Source organism: Hyalella azteca, unplaced genomic scaffold, assembly GCF_000764305.2.
Source record: "Hyalella azteca isolate HAZT.00-mixed unplaced genomic scaffold, Hazt_2.0.2 contig7276, whole genome shotgun sequence".
Classification (NCBI taxonomy): Eukaryota; Metazoa; Arthropoda; class Malacostraca; order Amphipoda; family Hyalellidae; genus Hyalella; species Hyalella azteca.
In genome coordinates, this window is record NW_025937404.1 from 116,709 (window position 1) to 142,403 (window position 25,695).

Consider the following 25,695-nt stretch of genomic DNA (forward strand, 5'->3'; position numbering starts at 1 on the left):
TTGAAAGTTATGTTCTCGGAGAGTGAGAATTACAGCCGTAAGGGACCTCCTTCACCTGACTGGCCTGAGTTCACCTGACTTCATAGAGAGAATTCTTTAATTAATTTACAGTTCCTAAATTCATTTATAACTCACTCCGGTAGCACCGTTTAATTTATAGCTCAAAAATACTCGCACTAGGTCCCCCACCTCCACCTCTGCACAAATAACTACACAGCGGACCATGCTGCACCCGGACGGAGTTGTTCTAATCACGGTTGGGTGTAGCTGGTCCCAAAACAGCACAACACTAATCATTCATGACACCATCGCACTGACGTTACTCACCGAGAGTGACGTACAGTAAAGACGTGACCGAAACCAAAGAACGAACTCTCTACCCTCCTCTGAGTCTCGAGCCGTTTCCGTTTCCGTTTCCGGGCCGTCGATCCCCGTCAGGGACTTGCCCCCCCCCAGGGTCCCACACCAGGCACGCCCTCTGGTGCCTCGCCATATTGGCGACCGACAGCAATTTAAATAAAACAAGTTTCAACTTCATAACGTTCTTAGTTTTTTATTTATTAACAAATTAAAAGGGTTACTTAATTCTGAAACACCCTGTATAAATAAATATATATAAAAAAACGAAAATGCATGTATATATATATATAAATAGAGAACCACCAACCCCTCATCACCTACTTTCCTCAGAAGCATCCAAAGCCCCGGCGGGTTCCCACCCCTTCCCCAACCCCAATAACCCCCAACCACCTACAACCAACCTGTTTATGCGCAATCTAGCGCCTTTCATCTCCTACTGTCTTTTCCATTTCTCCTTCATCTTTCTAGGCCACTCTGTGCCACCTCTTGTTCTTTTCCATTCTTTCCTAGTGGCACCGAACACACAAACACAGTTGATTGAGAATCCCGTGGTGAGCTGTTCATGGTAGTCGCTTATAGATCCCTAGAAGCCTAAAAGACCACTTGCGCCTTGTGGTAGTTGACGCGGATGGTTAGGTTGGTGGCCGCCCTGTCGTAGAGCAACACGTCCGTTCCGGCTAAAATTTCATCACCTGCATGTGTTCACATATTATCATGCATCAAAAACAATGAACGGGATGATATTTTTTGATAGAGGAACCAAAACGCGTCAAAATAATGCTCGCGATGGCAAAGTGGTCGAGATCACCAAGATAAGAGCCGTGAGTTGAGGGTTCCAGACACTCAGCAAGCTGGAAAACTTATGGGCGATGTCTGCGAGGTGGTTCAGAATCGGCGACAGACCAACATGACTGAAACCACAATATAAAGCTTTTTCCACGTACAACATATTCGAAAATGATTTGTTAGTATGAAACAATCTTACAATCAAATCTTATTTGTTAGTATGAATTACTTGAAATGTCTCTTAAAGCATTTTTTCGTCATGTCCGCGACCGACTCAGCCCGATGATGAGGAAGTCGTTCTCCGTGCAGTTGCTGAGGCAGAAGTCGTGCAGCCTGTGCAGCAGCAGGGGCCATACTTTCAAAACTCGCTAAGTGAACGTAAGTACTTACGCCCTATTTTATTGTCTATGATTGGTGGATTTTGCTTGAAAGACCTCAATGATTGGCTGATGAACTTACGATCTCTTAACTTTTTTTTGAAAGTATACTAGTATAGAAAGTATAGAAATATAGGTATAGAAGTATAGGTACGTGGAGCGCGAGCCGAGGTCCTGCTTCGCGATGCTGAACTCCACGACGCAGTTCTCGGGGTACAAGGAAACGTATTCTAGCCTGACCAGGGGCTGAACTATCAAAAATAGTCACGAGTGCGTAACTCCGTCAGACAATCACTGATGATTTTTCAAGCAAAACCAACCAATCACATACGAGAAATCGGTTGTTACGAGGTCTTAACTGATTGATAGTACAGCTCCTGTTCGCTTGGGTTAACGTTTCATTAGTAGTAGTTAAAAACTTTAGAAATATTAGTGTCGAACATAATGGTGCAATAAAAGCGTTACTATGAATTTAATTTGATTTTAATTACCTAGCTTTGCTTCGTATAGTAAAATATTATTGGTTTAACCGGAACCGAAGTACAATAATGAGAAAGTTCAAAACGAGGACAATGAAGATTGAATGAAAATTGAAAAACTAAAGAATATGAAATGAGTTCGGAGAAGAGTTTGACACAAGTTATGAGAAGCTACGACACTAGATAAGTAAGAAGTAGAGCAAGTAAATAATGAATTTAGAAAATTACCTTCACAGTGATCACTTACCACCATCACAGCGATCTCTCACCGCCATCCCAGTGATCACATCAGCCAATCATTGACGGCCTTTCAAGCAAAATCCACCAATCATAGACAAGAAAATAGAGCGTATAAGTACTTACGTTCACTTAGCGAATTTTGAAAGTATGGCCCCAGAGGTCCCTGAGGTCGCTCTTATTTTTCATTTCGTACGAACTAATGCAGGAAAAACAAGCGTCGCTCAGCGCTGAAGTTTTGTTTTTGTCGACCCACGTCATCTTCACATCTGCCTCGAATGTGAATACTGAAAAGCTGTGCAACTGGAAATTCAGGCGATGTTAGGAACCGTGGTTACCTTGGGGAGCGAAGTTGGTGAGCCCTCGCAGAAAGAGTTGAAAAGTGAACTTGAAAATATTCAATTGAACTAAATAATTGACAGAATTCATACCGATCTTTTGGAGCTGGCGGGACCATCCACATTAAGATATATGAGGCAGTTATATACAATAATTAATTTAGATGCTATTATTAAATGGCGCAAGAGTGTAGTTAAATATAAATTCGGAGAAAAAGGCGCAAGCGTGCAAACTGAAAACTTTGTTATTAATTGTTGAACATATTTTTTCACTAGATTACATACGTTTGATAAATGTTTGCTGTTAAATTTAATAATCATTACTATAATAGAATAATAATATTCAACACTAGAATAATATTCAACAATAGAACTTTCAGTTTGCAAATAAACTTTCGTTGTTAATCATCATTCCGTATCCAACTGGGCAGATGCACTCTCTCTCTCTCTCTTCCCAGCTACATTTTTTAAAATATACTGTATCTTTATGCCGATCAAATTGACGTCTCCCGTTTTATGCAATCTGTCTTTGTAGCCGTTGATTTAAAGGCAAAGCTTCCGTTGGGTTCCTCTGCTGATGATTTCAGGTTATAAGCGTATTTTCCCATTTTCAGACTTGACGTCCGAGGTTCGGCCATGTTGCCAACTCGTGCCAACTCAGCAGCAAGACTGTAAATCATGATATTTGATGCCATCACATGCATTCTCCTTCCAGTGTCACACTACGCCGCTTTCATGCCGCAGTATTACATCACATGCATTCACGCTACAGTATCAATTCACTTGCATTTTCGTTGCAGTATCACACTACATGCATTCACGCTACAGTATTACATCACATGCATTCACGCTACAGTATTTCATCACATACATTCATGCTACAGTATTGCATCATATGCATTCATGATACAGAATTTTTTTACAGCATTAAACACAGCATTAAATCGCATGCATTAACGCTACAGTATTACACCATAAACATTCATGCTACAGTATTAGATCTTAAACGTTAAAGCTAAGTATTCCAAGACTGCATTTCAAACCTTTATACAGTAAAAGTCATTTTCCAGTCTCGCAAAGACAGTGTAACGAACGATTTACATGGATGAAAAACATGCGTTCATGCATCAGTATAGCAATGACTGATTACTACGTAAAAACTAAAGGACATTACGTCAGTTGATGAGAACGCGATTGTTTAAGCAATAAGAACTTCGTTGTGCTCCTTTTTTATAAGAAGATCGTACACATTCAAAATAAGGTTCTTTTCTACTATACCTTGCCATTATTTTACACTGCTCGATTATTCTACACAACTGAATTTTTATAAATTGTGCGATTTTTCACACTGCTAGATCATACTACACAGCACTGCGCGGTTATTCAACAGTGCAGGATTTTTTGCAGATACTAGTAGTTAGGCAGAAGTTCTTCATTTATGCAGGTTGAATTCAAGTCCAGAGCATGCTTGTTATTAACAATATTCTTGCTGTTCATTTCAATAGACCGAGCAAAATTTCTTTCTGGTGTTGGGAGATAAACAAAACAGGTTGACAAAGGACATTTTACTGAAATACGACGTTTAGAATGTTCAATATTCACCCTCAAGTAAGTGGAAGAGTTTTACAACGCTTGAAATTTGGAAATGACACGAGTACATGCAAAAGGTATCGTAGATATGGCTCGAAATCATCACTCAATATTACTAGAATTTATCTTTAGAACTCAATTCTGTTTTTACGTTCACCTACAAATTTGGACAAAATCACACGCTACCTTTCTTGGACATACTGGCGCAGCGCTAAAATCCTGGTCCCCAGAGCTAGAAAATCAGCACCATACGCGCCCTCGTACATCGAGCGTTCAAAATACGTACATCCGCTCACCATCGAGCTTTAAGATTTTCGCTTGAATTTTTTTGCTGACATTTTTAACTTGGGGTTTATTGATACGAGCGTGTTTTTTCAGCTGCTCGTGTTCTTATGCTTGAGGTTATAATTTCTGATTCACCAAACAAGACATCAGGATCGTTTTGTAGACTATGGAACCGATAGCTTAGATTCGTCAAGTCGATTAACGTTGCGTGCGCAAGTTAAAGTGGCGCCTGGTAACCTTACCAACTGGTCGGCGGACAGCTTAATTGCTGCTGTAGACACACGTTCCAACAGGGTTACAAGGCATATTTGTAGGTAACTAAATTGCACGGTTCCGTTATTGTGAACTCAATTCGAAGTGAAATCGAGCTATTGTTATTAATTTAATTAAAATTGAGCCCTGCATTAAATTTGAGTCTTGTAGATACACTTGACTTTTGCTTGTGAATATTATAGGAAAACTTTTGGTTTGATGTGTGATTATTGTGTGAAAATGCCTGGTTTTGGCGTTTAAGTGATGAAATGTTTGGTTCTTATTGGAAGTGGGAGAATGGTGCTGACTGGTGAATTGTGATAATTTTTTTGGACTTGCTGAATGGAGAATGTTTGGTAATGAAGTAGTGATGAATGTCAGATAACTGGTACTGCTGAATATGAGACTAATGACCGAATGTTTGATACTGGTTAATGTTAGAGAATGTTTTGCGCGTGTGTATTTCGAAAATTTTGGTACACAGGACTGGGAAAAATTTACAAGGTACAAAATTTTAGGGACACAGGACTGGGCCGCTAATTTACAACTCTATGCTAGCTTGGGGCGTCCTGGGACCGGCGGCAGACAGGAATCAAAATTTTGATAGGGAAAGGGTGAAACTCAGGTCGGCCGACGATAATGTAGAGGCTTGAAAGAATTTTCATTTCATTCGCCACCCTGCTCCACTGGGCAGGATTGCCCAGTGCAGGAGCAGGGTTGCCCAGTGGTTCGAGTTCAGAGTACCAGGAATGAAGCAGAAAGGTGCGGGCTTTTTCCCAGCTCTGTGTGCCAGTTTCTGGTCAGAATTCGGCAAGGAGGCCGTGCGGTTAGGCAAAGCAAAATTGAGGCAGTGAGTTGAGAATTCGAGACAGTAACAAGCTGTGAATTTTCTGCGATGCTAAGGATCGGCGACAGGCTTACGGGCTAATAAACGCTGAAACCGCTATTATGTTATTGAATATAACATTTTTGCTCGGGCCATGAAGAAGACATTATTGAGGAACATAGCATGATTGAAGAGAATTTTACGCAAAAAGGGTTTATTTCTTCGTGGGGGTAAGCAAATATACGCTCGCTCAAAGCAAATGTGCTTGACGATTGAAGTGCTCGACGATATGAACTATAAATAAGTGCATGGAAATGAAAAGTAAGGTTCTAAATAAGCAATGTAACCATTTTAGTAGTTGGTAGATTAAGTAGATTTGGATTTTTAGTTGGCAGATATGAGTTGAAAATCTGGGTTTCGAAGTAGTAAATAACTTCATAGTTTAAGAGTTCCGTTCTCTTATATGTAAGAAAATAATTTGCTGTTTAGAAATAGATTGCCTTGAGTAATAGTTCTGAATGGTTTAGAACAGAAGTACTGGGCACAAAAGGAGACGAAAGCGAAATTGTTCTCAGGATGCTTGCCGGAAAGCGAGACGGAAGTTAGCTGTAAAACATTGGTTCCCAAAGTGGGCGGTACCGCCCCCATGGTGACGATAGAAAGATTTGGGGGGCGGCAGTCCGAAAACGAAGTCAGAAGTTCAAATGTTTGTTTGACGATTTGCGCACAACACGTGCAGCACACGGCTCCCAGCGATGGGTTTTCCACCCAGACCTGGTTTTTTTCAACCTCTCTTGGGTTTCTAGTGTAGATTTTGAAAATATTCAAAATCTGCCTTTTTTGTGTGTCTGTGGGGGGAGGAGCGCTAGGAATTCACTGGGGAGCTAAAGGGGCGCCAGCCTGCAAAAGTTTGGGAACCACTGCTGTTAAGAAGACTGCATGTGTTAGGTTAGGGAGGGCGTCGCGAAAGATCAATCAACTCTCGCCATAGTAAAAGGGGCGCTAATCCAAGGAGTCAGGAAGATCCCGCGAGGCCGTCGAATAACAAACAATAACTACGGCGGAGCAAGTCACGGAGAAGTCAATCAGCCCTCAGTGTCCGGATGTCTCCGTCTCAAACCCGGTGATGTGCCAGTTGGGAAACTTAAGTTAGCAGTTATTTTATTTCTGTTGCGGCGGATATTTTAGCATCTAATTACAACACTTCTCTTTAACTTCACTTCTTGTTGTTTGTTTGTCTGTCTGCTACAAATATTATAATCGGCATATAACGCACTTCTACCTGCCAAATCGATCTGAAATTTTGCACACTTTCGTAAATTCGGAGACAATGCATGTATCATTTGACAGAATAAATAATTTTGAAAAATTTAAATTTTTTTTATTTTAGAATAAAATTTAAAAATTAATTTTTTTAATATTTGATAATAAAACTAGAAATTCATTGTACATGTGTAACATCGGAGACACTGGATTCTTTAGAAGTGTTAGTGTTAAAAAAGTAATTTTTAAACGTATATTATTATTAGTTCAGTGTTATTCCGTGCAATTGACGATAACTCAGCTCAAATTTTCTACTTTTGTAGAAAATTTTTTGGCCTTTGTCTGATTAATCATAATATAGGTCATGTTAAATCTTTCCATGTGATGTAATTCTTCCTATTGTTAACTCGTGATTGCTGGATCGAGAACTTACAACGTGCCTTTGCTGACCACTATACGGAACCAACCTTACAATAATAAATTCTCAAACAGTTACGTAACGTAAAAATTGAAGAGTAATAACTCCGATTGAACAACTTAAAAATAATAGGTTGAGTGAAAAACTCTCCTTTAATCATTTGGTCCAAAATAAGTCGGGTTGGTTCCACGTCGAAAGAACTGCGTGAAGTATGCACGACGTAAAATAATGCTAGTAGTCCAGTCTCAGGAGCGTCATGAATATGTGTATGGTGGAAGAAATGGATTTAAATTATGAACCTTCCAATAAGCCCGAGTAAAGTAGTTCGGGTAATAATAAAAAATAAAACATTTGTGCCAAAAAAATACTACGAATTTGAGGTTTAAATGCCCAGTGTTAGAATCATTTTGTGAATGGAGAATAATTGGAGGGAAACAGTGGAAATCACTTTGAGGGGTGGTAAGTTGGCAAGAGAAAAAAAGTTTTGTTGAAGGTTTTGATGCTGTAGAAATTGATAAAAAGATTGAAGACTGAAGTTTGAGGAGTGATCTTGCAGGTCACATGGAAAAAAGGCGCACTTCTAGAGCGAAGAACACCATACAATGAATTGATTAATATGATTTTGATAAAAAATAACTAAATTTGAAGCAATACATTTTAATTCAAATTATTTTGAAATTGCAAGTCTTAAACTTGCATGAAGCCTAACTTCATGCCAAGAAGATGAAGATGAAGCCAAAGATTTAATAATTCAATTTTAATGTAGCAAAAAATGAACAAACTAAATTCAAACTGCATTCATTTCAGCAAAGGAATTTAGAAACCGGTTTATAGCAAGATCCTATAAATACTTATACGTTCTTGCAGGTTAGTTGTCACGCGGTTCGAAAACGGCAATCTTCACGAAACCATTGAGTTTTGAGTTTGATGCCTGTCATAACTATGCTGGTGCAGGCCTCCAAAGTCGCTCGGGTGATGGTCTCGTTATGAACCTCCCGCATGTGGTTCTCGTGTCCTCCAGATGTGGACCTTGGGTCCTCCAAATGTTCTTGCGTCCTCCATGTGGTTCTTGGGTCCTCAGCTCTGATGATTTATTACTAAAGGAAGTTTAAAGGCTGAACATCACACCTCTTTATAGTATTGCAGCGACGTTTGGCATGTGAGTCGTCGGCTTAACGTCGTGCTAGTAAGACCAATGTAGTTTATGTATTGAAGAATTCTACAACCTCCATATATTACATGAAAATTTATTAACAACATTAGTTTCTTGAAGTAATCCAGATTTTTTAAGTAAATTATTATTCACGACAAGGTTTTAGTTTTATTTTTGTAGTAGATCAGAAGTTCTATTGTTTTTTCGTTATCCGTTGTGCTTTGGATAATATTATGGATGATTGACTGTAGGACTCGTTCATCTACTTGGCAGCCGCTGTTCATCTAAGGCCAGTTATGCCGTGCCCTGACGCTTCGAGACTGGCAATTTCTGGGCCCTTATTATCTAGAGGGAGTCACCAGCTATCAACTTACAAACTAAAGGATTTATCCGGACACTGAAATTATTTTCAGAGTAATTTTACGTTTCTGTTTCAAACTATACCTACAATACCCTGGGTTTGTACTATTGTCATTTCCAAAAATTCAATTTCAAGTATTGCAAAATCCTTTGCCTGCTTGTTAATGAGTACCATTGTATATTCGCAAAGTCTCATTCCATTAAAATGTCTTTTAAGGACCTGCTTTTTTGATTTCCCGACAGCAGAAAGAAATTTCGGTAGACTCATTGAAAAAAAATATATTGTTGTTCAAAAGAATATTGTTAATAAAAAGTATGCTCTGGTCTTCAATCAAACTTGAAGAGCTAACTACACATTTTTGATCCACACAAGATGGTAAAGTAGGTTTAAAAAATTGTAATAAACCGCTAAACCCTGTGTTGAATTAAACTAAAACCTGCTTAAAGCCCTAAAAAAATAGCAAAATATTATTTAATTTTAGCACAGAAGAATTATTTTCATGGGAAGCCTTGGCTGGACATGGTGCAGAATGACGCAATGCAAAGTAACTTTCCGATTTGATACCGTTATGGAATGGAGTCCCCCTGCATATCGCCTAGCCCTGCTTCTTCATTTTAACAACTACCTGCGCAAAATTAAATGCGATCTAGCATAGAGTTTGGCGATCATTTGATAAATGCTTCGTGCTAGGAAAACTTCTATGTATCCCTATTTTTACGGACCTATGTAGTTATAACCTTTCTACTATACAAACTCGTTTCGATTAAGAGAAAGGCATCACACTTTGCGATATTTGTATTTTGTACACATTAAACGTCGTTCGTAAAAAAATTTAAGTTAATTTTTATTACTTATGAGCCGCGTTCACCTAAAAAATTACACAAGAATGACTTGTATTATTGTTACAAATAATTTCTTAGTTGATGGATAATTTAACCAATAGAATGCATCGGTGTACATGAAATCTTTCCCTTTGCGTTATGTTATTTCTATGAGTCTTTATTGAACTCTGACGTTTCAAATAGTCTCTTAATTTGCGTACTGAAGTAGGAGTGAGTCTGTAAGAGTTGTCCGGAGTCTTGTTATCTTCACGTAGAGGACTTCATCACGTAGAGGAGCTACTTCAGTTCTTTCTTCGAACCACGGCTCCAACGTTCAAGAATGAACGAAATTGTAGCTAAGCCCATGCCTGCCGAAAGCCCAAAAGTAAAGACGAATGAATAAATAATAACGTAATGAAAATTAAGTTGCATGAGACGGAAAGTTCACATCAGTTCATGCAAACTATGTTGACTTGTACATAGCCATGAAATCGTTTAACTCGAGAGCAATTATTTGTTTCTTATTTGATTGCGCTGTCTTCAATTTGTCAACAGAAAAATTAAATATAAATCCAGAATATGACCATGAAATCTTGAATCTCTCCTTACACATGGCAGACTGGAAAAAATTTTTTCAGGTAAGTTGCAACAATAAAAACGAAGCATTCAAATAATAAATCTTGCTGAAGTTTCAACACATTGTCTGCATTATAATGTATATATTATACGTATATACGTATACCCGATTTAAACTAAATAAATGGGCGTAATACTTACTATGATGCATGCATTGCCACCGCGTCAACTTGTTGATAGAAATATCGCTGTGTCTTTTAGTGAATGTGTTGGAATCTCACCGTCATAAACAACAATGCACATCAAGTACTTTCTAGCATGGGGCCTTGTATACTAGTTCATTTTTAGAGTACTCGTATACTCACCGCCTGCGTAGAGTAGGAAGACACCAAATAAATCTGTGATCCCGAGCGGTCGCAGTGATAGCACGTCTTTTGCAACCGAGCATTTTATTTCGTTCGGTCTGTACTTTTTATCCAGCATATCCAGAATACCGCTCTCCTTCAGCCGTACAGCTCTGTAAGGTGAAATAATTAACACAAAAAATTACTCGTCTCATGACTTTTCGCTAGGTGAATTCAACAAAAAATATTTCATCTCAAGATTTATCTATCTCATTGTTTCTGCTCAGGTCAACAATTATTCAGCCGTTTCATTGCAAAGTTTTCAATGGGGTTTTATTTGTATCCGTGTCGCTTGTAATCGAGTTTAAATATTTACATTTGGTTGAATGGAGCCGTGTAGGGAGAATTCTTGCGAAAACACAGCGAGTACCACGAGGAGAGAAACCTGTCTTTATTAGTCAATGGACACGTCCGCGTCTGTAGACATGAGTGTAAATTATATCATTGGGATCAGCTGTAGTTAAAATCGGTATCTATAGTTATATTAATAAATGAGAGATAAATTTTTTCATCTAGACCCTATTTTTGCTTTAGGGCCTGTGTGCATTTAACAGTTTTATTTCATGAATATCTATAACCTATTTTGCAAATATTGAAGTTAATTTCGAAATTCACGAGGAAACATTCCTTTAGTTAGAACATTCACCTTGGCAAAAATGACCTCCCTTGCAGCATGCAGACCTTCTTTGGCGCCAACAATCGCCCACTTCCCATAAGCTACTTTCTCGATCATGCGAAGAAAATCTTTCTCCCATCCATCAACGTTTCGATACAGCTTCCCGAAAGTAGTATTAGGTTCTGCTTCCTGATGGAATAAAATTACATTTTTGTTTGGTGCCAATCCTCATAAATATTTAATGACAATAACGCTAAAAGGTACCTTCAAGTTTTTCAATACATGCATCTTGTAAAAAGTATGCAAAGATGATTGGGTTTCATTAACCAGCATCATTGAGGAAATAGTTCCTTACACTTAACTTCAGATGATGTCAAATGATGTCTATAAAATGATAATGTCTTCATTTGATGATGTATACATATAGCTTCAAATGATGTTGGAAAAAGCAATTTCCACATGCTTAATTAAGCTTATATGTCTGGACTTGTTTTGTGTTGTAAAATTAGAAAACGGAAACTGTTGGTTGTTGGGAGGATAGCCGGAGAGTCAGTTGGAAGAGACACGTGGCCCCGAATACAGAGATTACTACAGCATCCTGATACGCTAGCCTTTTACGTGTCAAGTGTCCGAACTATTTAATATAAGCTATAGTCCTAAATGAACTTCCGTTGTATCGATTTGTGATTAATTGTATTAACCTACTTCGTGAATAAAGTTATTGAACTTAAACGACTACAAGTGCCCTTTCCAAATTCGTGGTTATAGAATCAACAGTTAAACAACGCAATCGGCTAAAGAACGATGACTATAGGCCTATATGCGGTGCCTCAGCTGATGCGGCAGCTGACAGGCCCGACAAAGTCTAAAACTATTCCTGTTTTTCGGGCGGTAATTATTGCGTATATGATTATCGGCAGAGAACAGTTGTACTTCGGCTGAAATGTTGCTTGAAACTGGATTTTACCGTGTAGCAAGTAACAGCGGCGCAACCGAATACTCCGATTAATGTAATTAGCTCATGTATTTTTGTACTGCACCCCATCAGCCCATGTTTAATTCATTTATAGATTTAGGAGTAGCCGAGCTTCCGTAATTCATATTTAAACGATTTTTTTTCGAAAATTCCAGAACAGCCTAAGTTAAAACAACCCCAAATATCGAGCCGCCGTAGTGGCTCGATATTTCCAAACGGAACAGCGCCGTTTGCTGGCGTTTTGATGGCACTGCATCTTAGCCGTTAGGATTCGCCGCTAAGCTGCATGCCCTCCTGCTAGTCACCAAACGGCTGACCGGCGACTAAGGCCCCTTTCACACAGGGCAGTAGATACTGCCGCGTCAAAAATGCCGCGGCAGTATTTACTGCGCAATCTTTCACACGAGGCGCTTTTTACTGCTGGGATCTATCAGTCTTGCAGTGCTTTATGCTTCATCAGTCCATCTCTATGTTTATGTAACAATATTTCTTTATGAAAATACTGTATATCTCTATGTGAGAATGATGTAAATACATCTCTATGGAAATACCTATATATTTTATGGAAAACATATCTTTTATAAAATATATCTCTATCACTTCAAGGAAATATATATTTAACAATGTATATCTTTATGTTTATGTAACAATATTTATGTACCGATATTTATGTTACAATATCAGTCTATAATCTATCAGTCTAGCAGTGCTGTTTATTATGCAGGGGCCGTATTTTAGGTGCATAATAAACAGCACTGCTAGACTGATAGATTATAGACTGATATTGTAACCTAAATATCGGTACATAAATATTGTTACATAAACATAAAGATATACTTTGTTAAATATATATTTCCTTGAAGTGATAGAGATATATTTTATAAAAGATATATTTTCCATAAAATATATAGGTATTTCCATAGAGATGTATTTACATCATTCTCACATAGAGATATATTTTCATAAAGAAATATTGTTGCATAAACATAGAGATGGACTGATGAAGCATAAAGCACTGCAAGACTGATAGATCCCAGCAGTAAAAAGCGCCTCGTGTGAAAGATTGCGCAGTAAATACTGCCGCGGCATTTTTGACGCGGCAGTATCTACTGCCCTGTGTGAAAGGGGCCTAAGCGTCATGGGGGCGCAGCCGCAAGCCACAAATTTTCCTCTTAAATAAGCCCTGGAGCCAATGCCCGCAGACTACGTTTGAACTCCGTAATCTAGACAAACGACACACTGCCGAAAGACAATAGCGCCGTAGGTTTTCAGCCAATGCTTAATTAATCATGCTCGCTCATCGGCAGGCAGTTCCTCATCCGGCTGTACCTACTCCGGCCTAACCTCTTCTGGCCTAACCTATGTCATATTCACGCTGTCCCTGCTCACAAGCTTCTAGCAGCCAATGACTGGCTCTGCCAAAATACTTGGACCGCCTTTTTAATTTCCCACAGCCAATGAGGCTAGGTTAGGTCCGCTCATGTTTGTTTTGGGTGAAGATATGTTGCAACTTGTGTAGGTTAGACCTAAAGAGGTTAGGCTGGAAGAGGTTTGGCCAGATGAAGTATGGCCATGCTTACCTTTAGCAAGCTTATTTTGTGGCTGTGGACATCCGGCGCTATGGCTTTGAGCACTTGGACTTCATAGGCTGTTTTAGCCTCTAGCGTTCTTACCTACGGAAAGAAATATGAACTAAGTGTGAAGCTTGGCAAAGCTTGCCTCTGGCAAGCGCCCCACGACACATAAACGCCGGAAGTGGAGGGCACAGCTGGCTAGCCAGCCTACGACAGAGGGCGCATGCCGAAGGCCAGCTTGGCCGAACTTCACATTTAGTTCATTTTAATTTCCGTAGGTAAAAACGCTGGAAGGCATATCAGCCTATGAAGTCAAATGCTCAGAGCCCTAGCGCCGTATGTCCACAGCCACAACTTGAGCTTGCTAAAGGCAAGCATGGCCATACTGCATTTCACCAAACCTCATCCGACCTAGTCTCTTCAGGCCTAACCTACTCAAGTTGCAACATTGTAAGGCGACGTAATGGCCATGTAAATATTATATTATTAATTTCTCTTTTAGGTTTTTAGTCACCACTGACGTGACCTCGCGTAGGAACCTGGTGTACCTTGTCATTCATATGTGCAATTCCACCACGGAGGTACGTTCTTTTAGTCGTGTTTATTTTCAGTGTTGATAGCGCCCTAGTGTTCAAGTGAAGTTTTTATTGATCTTTTAGTGCATATTTGTAGTTATATTTATTCATGTATCATATGTCATGCGTACTATATTTCTGTGTTTATTAGTTTAGTTATTTCATTAATTCTAATTTTGTGTTTTCGTTTTTGTATGTGCAGAAAGGCTCTGATATAAGAACTTGCTTCGATCATTATTGAAAATAGTTAGTCGGCCTAATGAAAGCGCACGGTTTTGTTTTGTTTATTTATTGCTTTTGTATGCTTTGATAAGTGGTGTAAATTATTTTTTGTTTATTGATTCACTTTTCATTCATCCTTCTAAATGGCAATAGATATTACAACACGATCATAAGTGAATGTCTGGGGCCACTGACGGCTTTATTTATATATCATTTATTAATCGAATGGGCCCCGACAACATTTCTCCGCCAAAAACAAACCTAAGTGAACCTAACCTAACCTTATTGGCTGCAGGAAGTTAGAAAGGCGGTCCAAGTGTGCTGGTAGAGCCAGTCATTGGCTGCGGGAAGATTGTGAGCCGGGACAGCGTGAATAGGTTAGGCCGGAGTAGGTACAGCCGGTTGAGGAACTGCCTGCTTATAAGCGAGCATGCATAAGCATTGGCTGAAGACCCACAGCGCTATTCTCTTTCGGCAGTGCGTCGCTGGTCTGGATTACGAAGTTCAATCGTAGTCTGTGGCTTCTAGCTCTAAGGCCTACTAAAGTTAATTCATGGTGAGGCTGGACGTTAGCTTCACGGCTTATTAAAGAGTAAAATTTGTGGCCTACGGCTGCATCCCCAGACAAGAGTGCCAACGCTACTGGCCGGCGCGGCATGGCAGAAATGTCAGCTACGGTGCAAGCCAGCTAGCCCAGCTACGGCGAAAGCCATGACTGCACATCTGCTCTGATGTGCCGCAATTGCAGCACATCATTACACTCACCGAGTACCATTTACTGAAAAAAAACTCGGCAGTGGGGCTGAGTTGGCTCTAGCAGCCCACCATAGGCACATGATTTATTACTAAAGGAATTTTAAAGGCTGAACATCACACCTCTTTAGTATTGCAGCGACAAGCATCCGTTTGCAATCAATTTCCCGATTCAATATTAATGATATTATACAGAGAAATTCGTATAGTGTTTCGTAAAATAGGTTCCGCACTCCGTAAGGAAGAGTTGCTTGCATGCCTTAGACCAGTGGTTCCCAAAGTGGGCGATGGAAAGATCTGGGGGGGGGGGCGGTGAGGAAGAAGGCAGTAGGGGGCGGCAGTCCGCGAATTCGCAGTCAGAAGTTTGTACGTTTGTTTGACGATTTGTTCACAACACATGCAGAACATGACTCCGACTCGAATAAATTTTCACTGGCTAAAAATCACCGTTTAGTAGTTAGGAATTTATATTAAAAATTTCGTTCAAATCTAATCAGTAGTTTGGAAGAAATTCTTTGATCACTGCGAATTTCGGCCCATATCGTCATATAACTCCCGAATGGAGGTGAAATTTAAAAATTTTTCACAAGCTAAACATCACCGTTGGGTCCTATGATAAATACATGTTCCATGTTTTATCGAGCTGCGTTCATTAGTTTGCGAGATATATCTTGGTCACTGAATTTGGAGAGTGACCGTGAGACCGGCTGCGAGACCGGCCATGAGTCCGGCCGTAAATTTGTCTGAGCCGTCTTGAATTTCTAGTGCTGAAACAGTTAAAACCGTAAGAATATATATTGTTTACTAAATTGGGTTCTATTTGTGAAATACACATTTGTGTTTAACCTTTCTCTTTTAAAATTGCAGCGTACTAAATATCAAGAAAGAGGCATTTGTTTTTATATTTGTCTGTCGGGGGGGGGCACTAGGGATTCACTGAGGAGCCGAAGGGAGCGCCAGCCTGAAAAAGTTTTGGAACCACTGCCTTAGACCAACACTGCCCATTGCCGCGCGGACAAACATGATCCATTGATTCCCACTCCTCCATCTACGAAGCTTCAAACGGTCCCCAGCTCTTCAATAATCTCATATTCTCTCCCTACGCCATTGCAAGGCAGCACCGTCTATTCTAAAGCTTCAAAATGCCCACACAAGGTGTCCCACCTCTACCCCAAAACTGGCAATAAGTATCGAGGAAGGGAGTTCAGACGACGTACATTCTCCCGGTTCCGTTGTAAATGTCGAACATTCACCGGCTCGAGCATGGAAAGTAATTTTGAAGGAGGAACTCCTGAACAGTCGCAAATATTCATGAATTTGTTATAAGGTTTATTTCTGCAACATTAGGTTGTGCTAGTGCGAAAATAAATCTTATAATTATTAATAAATAAATTATCGCGTCCAACAGGTCAAGAATAGCTTATATAAGTTGGAAGCTCTCCCACAACACCAACAACTCTAATGCCAACCTTTCCCACAACTTGCCACCCTCATCCTTACCCCACCACCGTCAATATTACCATTAAATCATCCTTGCATTTGAAAATAAAATACAAAGAATACTTAACCAAAAAGTAAAGGAAAGCTGAACGCATGTATTTAGAAAGGTAATATAATTTTTTATCGGATTTACAGCTATTGAACCGCAATCCATTCTTTACTCCCCCACAGACATAATTCAAAGCCCTAATGGTTCGATCATATCCCAATCGATCTGTACCCAACCCCACAAACCTAAACTAACTTAATTAGCGCTCATTTTCATCTCCTACTGTCATTTCCATTTTTCTTTTCCAATCTGGCCACTCTATATCATCTCCTGCTATTTCCTCACTTTCCAAGAGGAACCGCACCACCTCCACCACGTTTAGTGGTGACGAGTAATTACACTCTAATATATGCGCTGCTGTTTTGGCGGTATAACGCACAAAATATATAGAAAAAATTATGTCATGGGTTGGTTATTGGCTCACATGGTTCTATCCACGGCTCACTGGCGGCTTTAAGGTAAGATGCAAGGCGTTCCAATCGGGGCTGATTGGCGCTCAAAATTGTCGTGCACGGCCGTGCGCCCGTTACTGGCCGGAAGCATTCACTGTTATGGTGTTTCGACGTTATTGCGCTAGGCGATTACGTGTAGAGAATAGAGATTAGGGTCTGAGGGATGAGGATTAGTTGTGTCTTAAGGCCCGTTTACACTAATAGCAACGACATGGGCGGTGAGGTGCTTGCTGCAGCGCAAAACCGCCCACAACCGTTCATACTTAATTTTGTACGCGGTAGCTCGAGACCGCGCGCTATGAAGACTAGTTGCCAGTAGAAGTCCGTGAGGATGGATCTATCCGAATTTGAGCTCTGGGCCATTGTTCTCGGGTGTGCTGCTGTTAAGAAAAGATATAGGCGTCACCTTATTTGGGTGAAAAAATGGTTGCAAAGAAGAGAGGGCGCTCACACAATTGCATTTTCAAAGAATTATCAGTTGGGAATGCATCAGACTTTCAAAATTATACTAGATTGCAGTGGACTTGTTTGACAGTCAGCTAAAAAAATAATGCCACTCATCCAGAAGCAGGATGATGGAATTGAGATGAAATTCAAATGAAATGGAATTCATTTGCAATGAAATTCATTTCACGATGGAATTGCGAACGCAACTTACGAATTTTCTTGCGAACCTCTTCAATAGTGACTTGTGCACAAAAGTTTCTTAAAACCTCAACTATTTTCACCAGAGCTTGTTCTTTTGCATTTCGACTTTCATACTCCTTCGACTGAACTCTCTATAGGCATTCATGGTCTATGCAAAGATCAATTAGCCTCTCTACTAGAGAGCGAATCCAAACAAGTGTGGCTCCAGTTGACATAGTGAAAGACTAAGCGTATACATACAACCTCACTAGACCACCGACAGCCGTCTACTGAGTACTGAGTAGTGAGTACTGACACTAGTCTGACTGAGTACTGCGTGCATCGCTTGTGTTGTATGAGGCGGGGCGACGGAATCGCTTGCACGTCAATCGCGTCGTTGCCCACAAGAAGCGCATGTAGACGCCTCACAGAGTGGCGGTGAGGCGCTTGACGCCCGTGTGTTGCCCCTAGTGTGAACGGGCTTTTACGGGCAGTAGAAGTATGTGCTACCATGACCTGTGTCTTAGACTATTAGACCTATCGCGTTCAGGATCTGGCCTTTTCCCAATTTATCTTTTATACACTCATTTATCACTCCAACGCTTGGACTGTCTGCCTTCTGCCTAGCCGGACAGAAAAGGTCTGACGCGGCTAGATATGTAGACTGCAACGCGACGAAGACTGGAAGATTTGAATGATGTATTTGGTACGTGGCGGGTTGTTATTACGCATTACCGCGTAATGATTAGCATACGATTAGGTGCTTTATTGTCGAAGTTCAAAATCCACTACTTACTCCTTAAGAATTTTTCGCGGTAATATTGAGGTCTGGCAACGATTCAAACATTCGATATTCATCTTCACCTACGTCATGACCTGGATTTTAAATCGGAAGGCAGTAATTTGTATTACTTAGAAGCAAATGAAGTAGCATATCTCGATATGTTTTGCAGAACATTGCTCACATATATTATTCTACAGTTAACTTTATTATATCACACCTTTGCCGCAGCCTCTATTAAAGACCCCGGTATGAGCAAATACGGCATTGGTTTCCTGGTGACAAGGTCTTCGAGTGAGTTGAAGGGTTCGACCACTCTGGGGAGGACGAGCATGGACAGGAGGAAGGCTTTGTAGAAGGCGCTTAGCAGGAAGCCCCCCAGAATCGTTGAGCCCATCGCCATCCGCATGAAGGAGAAGCGTTTTTCCCTCTCACAGGCTGCACATGGCGTATGATTCAGTTTAAGTTATAGATTGATTGTTTAATTATGGTCTTAACATGGGACGCGTTGTTCATTTCAAAACATCGTTTTATTATCATTAGTGTCTCATGCAAAATCTTTCTACTATTTACAGGTACTAGACGCTGAATTTTGTAGCTCTCACTCACTTTGGTTGAGGAAAATCTTGACCACTGTGATGACGGAGATTGGAACGGCGCCCGTCAACGATCCTTGCTTATCATGGCTGTGGAGATACTAGTATATGTTAAGACGAGCATTCATAGAAGGGCCGTAATGTAATTTTTATCGATAATACATCATTTATATCTAAAATGTTCATCTGGTGAAAGTGAATAAACGTTGGTTAATTGGTCGAGCAGTTTTAAGAAAAATGTAAAGAAATATAATCAATATATACATGTTATTTATAAAAAGATGAGTCATACTTTGATCGGGACTTCCTTGATAGAAGCTCACGCATCTTGAGCATCAAGAAGAGGCTGGCGACACAAGCAGCGAACGTTGCTAGAACGCAAAGCCAAGTCTGTTGAGTAGACATGAAATGTTTAAGTTGCATAATAAAACGCAACACGAGACAGACCGGCATTCTGAATTAGTAATTTATTTCCTATTAATTCGAGCCGTTATAAACCTTCGAGACTAAATTTATGATGAAAATTTCAAGCGTGATTCTCCTTCAACGTTGCCACTGAAAATCATTTAACAACATTGGCAGTTAAGTTAATTTGGTAACATTAAATTACTGTCAAAAACACGAAAAATCATATGAATGCAGGATTGCTATATGCTCCTCACCACTCCTGAGAAAGGCTTCAAGAAGCCAGTAATGTCCGGTTGTATTTGTGCCTTTCTGTACACCACAGTGTGCGACGCCTCCCACAGCGGCACCGTGATATCCAAGGCCAAATTTCGCTGGTAGTTTGGTATAACAGTCGACGTGAGCATGTCACATTCCTGACAAAACCACAAAAACCAAGCTGCCAATTTGAGGTACAAAATGCATTAGTTACAGTCTCACCCCCATCGTAGCGTCCTAACAAAACAAAATGAACGGCTGTAGTATAGAAAGCGAGCTTATCGGCACAGTTTGGATAAACGGGTAAATCATTTTGTGAATCATTGGTTGATAATTACCAGTTACTCCTAATGAGAATCTGACCATCCTGTTGCATCTCCAACAGTTTTAGGTATCACCGTTGAAGTTTGAAGAGAATGGCGGCGTATAAGCTATTTGATGAGCATAAGATTTAATTAGATCGCCAAATAAAAGATAAAATTCGATTACCAATAACATGTATGATACGACAATAGGAATAAACAATAATGAGTCCCGATCAAAAATTCTTGGATTTGACTCTTACACCAAGTTTGGGAACTCAAAGACCTTGTTATGTCCTTTTAGTATTTCAAATTGGTAGAGATGATTTGCAACTTTCAAGTGCTGCACTTTTGATCACTGTGATTCAGATAATATATAAAACAAGCTGTATACTGAAAAGTATCCTGAACAAAACTTAAAAATTTATTTTGATATTCAAGATTAAAAATTTTGCTGTTGTATACAGGGATTTAAATTATACAGAAATTGTATTTAATATCAGTCGACCGGATGTACGTCAGTCTTCTTGATATGACGATCAAAGCTAAGTCCGATTATGAAATTTCTGATATTTTTATGCTTACGCTTTAATTATTTCACTCAGGATCATTCAATTGCAATGTGATGATCAATTATTTGCGTTTAAAAATAATTTTCAGAGACAACATTTCTAAAGAATCCAGCGTCTCCGAAGTTACACATGCACAATGAATTTCTAATTTAGTTTCAAATATAACAAAAAATAATTTGTAATTTTTTTATATGTAAAAAATACACATTTAAATCCATATATTCTGTCAATTGATTCATAGATTGTCTCCGACTTAATGCAAGTGTGCAAAATTTCAAATATATTTGACAATTAGAAGTGTATTAAATATTGATTATAAGATTTGTAGCAGACAAAATTGTTTTTCAATTATCTTTAATATTAAAAAATCATTTACATTTTCAAAATTACTTGTTTTGTCAATTGATTCATGCATTGTCTCCGACTTTACGCAAGTGTGCAAAATTTCAGTTTGATTAGACAATTAAAAGTGTGTTAAATATTTATTAAAAGAATTTTAGCAGACAACAGGAAGTGAAGTTAGAGAGTAATGCTGTAAAAATGTAAATAAATTACTAAAAATGTCAAAATCCTTTTGCCTTTGTATGTTATTAAAATGATTCATAACGCAAAGTGTGAAAACTAGACTGAACAGATAATTCTCAGTATTTTTAAACTAATAATAATACAATATTGCAGTAAGGCGCTGCTACATTTGCAAGAAACTTACACTTGTTTTGTATCTACAAAAGAAGCGGTTAAGAAAGTTTCATCTTCTCAGTTAAAGTAATACTAGGAGCTTAAGGAGCTGCTGAGTCTGGCATGAGTAGCCTCTGCAATAGCTAGTGCGGGTAGCATAAAGAAAGCTGATGATAAAGTTTTACAAGAAACAAAGCGAGATGTTGAAGCAATTGAAGCTGAAAAGGCTCTGATTAATGATTGATACCAGCGAAAAATAATCTCGTATGTAATGTCTCTACTTGACTGCAAAAAGAAGATAATACCTATTAAACCATTAACAAGACATGATTCAAAACATCCTTCAAGTTCCTCGGGACAGATATTTTCGTAAGAAATTCATTCCCTTTGACACCTATGAAAATAGGGTGAGGAATCTTGAATCTAGATGTAGAGGAAGTAACAGGAACGCATTGGACTTGTTGGGATAAGGAAATTAAATCTTGTTATTACTCTGATAATTATGGCTGAACCTGACCTATACTGAGTCTGAAAAGTTAAATGGATGCAACATTTTTTAAATTTAGGAAAGGCAGTAGACGTTTCTACTGTTTAGTCATTGAGATAACTAGAGTCCAAATATAAATGACGAACACAGCTTAGAGGTAAGAGGTTTCGATAGCTTGATGCTGAAAATAATTTTGAATTGAGCAATCGAAGACTACATATATCTCCAAACCAATTGAGTAAATAGACGGTACATATAAAAATTTATGTGGCTGAGAAATTAAGTTGCCTATATCTCAGGTGTTATTCGAAAAAAAATTGTTATGGCGCATATAAACTTCGTTAAGAAAGAAATGCCATAAGTAAAAAAAGTAAAAAATGTGGTTATAAAAGTAACTCAGGGAATGATAGAATTGAATTGAAATTGGAAAATTGATAGAGAAGTAAAAACGATACGGGTAATATTGACAAATTTAAAGTAAAATTTGGTGTCTTTCGCTGGAAAAGTATAATTATTGCAGAAAATTCAGCTCAAATTAAAAGCATTTAAAGAGGGTCTTGATCGGCTTGTAGCCTTAAATATAAATATGAATAAAGTAATAGAAGTATTATGAATTAAAGATCACTTCTTTGAACGATTATGAAAAACTGAAAATTCCACAATCAATGAACAAACAGTGATTTTCAGCAAAATGAGAAAGATGAAACTAAGATATTAAATTCAAGTTAATACATTCATAATTTGGATTTATGACAATGGGAAAATGAGAGCTAATGTACCATTTGAAGTAATTGATAACTACAGATTGTGAATTCACTCTACGTAATTCATATACGTTTTGCTTGAAAAAGAAAGTCCATCCAGTTAAGTGTGATATACCCATTAAAAATATTCGAAAATGAAGGGATTCGTAATGGTACTAAATTAAATATGGGTATAGTGGCAAATAAGGTATAAATAAAATGACAATGAAAATTACAATAAATTTAATAAGATATAAATACAAGAAATCAAAACATAAATAAACTGTGCGTTTTCGTAGCAAATGTTCTGTTTTCGGATTAGAGATTCGGAGTCTTTCTGAAATGTGAAAATGAACGTATATTTAGGATTAGTAATAATTAGCTAAACACTGAATATGAAACCGAACGCTATACAAATAAACAAAGCACATTTATAGATTTACCTTCAAATTTACAATTATTGAAGCACCACTGAATTAAGACGCAAATTCTAATCACATATATTACTAGAACTAATGAAAACACGTAACTCTGTGATGGATCACGCAGCAATGACAAATAATTAAACATTCATTGCCGAAGACACAGGTGGTGAATAAAAAATAAAGTGGCACATTTCAGGAATCCTAATGCAATACTTAACACCAATTAAAGTAGTCTATCACAACGAATTAAAATGTATTAATTCTAATCGAGTTACATCGAATCGATATGAACAATATTTACAGTGATTACATTGCATGAGCTGTGCCCTTTGCGAAGTTTCGAGATCTGTATAATGGGTTTTGTGAAGGACCTAATAGCTTTTTGTTGATCAATTTGGATGGGCACCCACGTTCTGAAGAGTGTTCCAAAAATGTAAATGAAACACATGTTCTAAGCCAGTATATTCAATTAAATGATGGTTATTGAGTGGAACAACTGTGCTATGTAGGCTAGAACGCAAGCATGGTTCGCAATATTTTATGTCCCATGATCCAACTGATTGTGATGAACCCAATCATCCGAACTTTAAACGTATTTGAGCACCGATGATACGTGGAACTTTTTAAAGCGCATGTTCGAGTTTTGATTGGCGGTATAAATGACCGTGCTTAACCCACGATTCACCCCATGATTAAATTGTTTACCCAAACTATATGCCGATGAGCTTGCGGTCATTTCTACCAATGACATTATCGACAAATTTTTTACTTTCTTCTAATCGTGTCTTCAACAATGCTAGAATTAACAATAATTGCTGCGATTTATACCGGCAAAAACAACAGATCCAGTCTAGTCGTGGTCAAGTTTTCTTGAAATAACAAGACACCCAGAATGTCAAACAAATTTGAACTCGCGATCTCTACTCAATCTCGAATCAACTTACTAGGCAAAGCAGAATATAATCATTGTACTATCAACTTTAGAAAATAATAGGTATATTAAATTTGTGAATGTAAAAAGTCATGTAAATTCAAATAATCAAAGTAGCGTTAATCTGAGACTGTTTTGATCCGACATAATTCATGCCTCATTCCATATTTATATTCTGCGATAATTGTAAAAAGTGATTTATGTATTCATGCATGACTTGACTCAGAAAATAAATGTATAAATAAATTCATAATGACTTGACATGCATGACTTGAATCATTACATAAAATACGTACTACTTCCAAACGTACATTATTAATTCATCATGAAGCGTTTATCTCTCCATCATGACACCATTAATAACAGTAACATGCAAATAATGTTAACCCAATTCTTACTCCACGAATTACTTCGCCTATAGCACCGTCCCATGTGTCGTTGGGCAAAATGTTTCCGATGAAATCATATTTTGCTCGTCGGAAGGAGAAGCTGCAACAATGATAGTATAATTAATTACTTTAATTAGTCTTAGTATAATAGATGAATGCATGAATATTTGAAATCTACACATATTTTGCATACATGAACGTTTCCTTTACGTGTGTTATGTGTATCTTTTTATTTTCGTGTCAATTCGAAAGATTTGTGCGAGTAAAAAGAAATTATATTTCATTTTGAAAATCAGGGAGTCACACGCATGAGGGTTGTTAGAATCTGAGAGAAAATAAAATTTCTTAAAATAGAACAGCTCTCACCACCAGCCAAGTTTCTTCGATATTATCTTCAATACATCCATGACGGTTCCAACAGAATCACGGGGCGAATTGGCATTAAGAAAAACATGAGGTGGGCCCTGTAATTGAGAAGCGATCTTGAGTTCATTGGTCAAGATCTTGGGGGCTTAAAATAAGGTAATGAGGCAAAAAAGTCTGTAAATATCGCTTGAACCTTGATGACAATTATGCTATTATATTCGTTCAACAAATGAACTCACGTTGGTCATAGCAGCCCTGATGCAGGAAGAGGTCTCGCCTTCCGACGCCGCAGCCATGGCCTATTATTGTCCAGATTATCAAGATTACTGTTCATAAGGAAAGGACTAACTCGAATTTACCTTAACCCACGTTCATGGAAATATTTTAATTAGTAAACAATTCGGCATGCGAAAGGGGAGTCCTATGTATTGAGAAATCCATAAGTTGTCTATTTCATATTATGAATGTAAAAGATGATTTGTTTATTATTATACATCTAATCGTAAGGAGTACTCACTGAGGCTGAAGTAGAAGTAGGAACTCCTGATGACTGATATTAGTGCTGCAATGCTGAGCTATTTATTGTCGGCTTAGTGTGAAAGCCATGTACAATTTGTTCGTTGATTTAAGACTTTTCTTGTGTACTGCAATTTAAAATTAAATACAAAGGAATAATGGAAGCAAAAGGCTGAGATTCAAAGGTCATCCCTTGATTGTTCGACTAAATTATTCGGCAATTACTTTTTGAGTTTAGTTCGGGAAATCGTGAAGCTCCTTTCTATGGAAGTAAGCATCGAGTTTTGATCAAAATGCCCCACTCCTGGAGGAATTTTAGTGCATGACCGATGCAGTGAACCTTCAGATACAAATCCATAATTAACAAATGCAGGGC

The 25,695-nt window shown here is 38.4% G+C and overlaps 1 protein-coding gene across 1 annotated transcript; it reads right to left on the reverse strand.

The window, feature by feature from the left end:
* Positions 1-951: 951 nt before the first annotated feature.
* On the reverse strand, positions 952-20,138 carry LOC125178125. Its single transcript, XM_047881187.1, has 10 exons — positions 20,133-20,138; positions 19,910-20,068; positions 19,571-19,637; positions 18,872-19,089; positions 11,173-11,331; positions 10,843-10,943; positions 10,488-10,639; positions 1,678-1,774; positions 1,421-1,479; positions 952-1,052 (listed from the first exon to the last, which is right to left on the reverse strand). Exons 1-10 carry the CDS (start codon positions 20,136-20,138, stop codon positions 952-954), a joined length of 1,119 nt encoding a protein of 372 aa, XP_047737143.1.
* Positions 20,139-25,695: the final 5,557 nt, after the last annotated feature.

Coding starts and splice junctions, on each gene's coding strand:
- LOC125178125 (XM_047881187.1), bottom strand. Junction 10,944..11,172: donor GGGAGGTCATTTTTGCCAAG/GTGAATGTTCTA, acceptor TCATGTCTACAG/ACGCGGACGTGTCCATTGAC. Junction 1,775..10,487: donor CTTCCTACTCTACGCAGGCG/GTGAGTATACGA, acceptor TATTTTTGATAG/TTCAGCCCCTGGTCAGGCTA.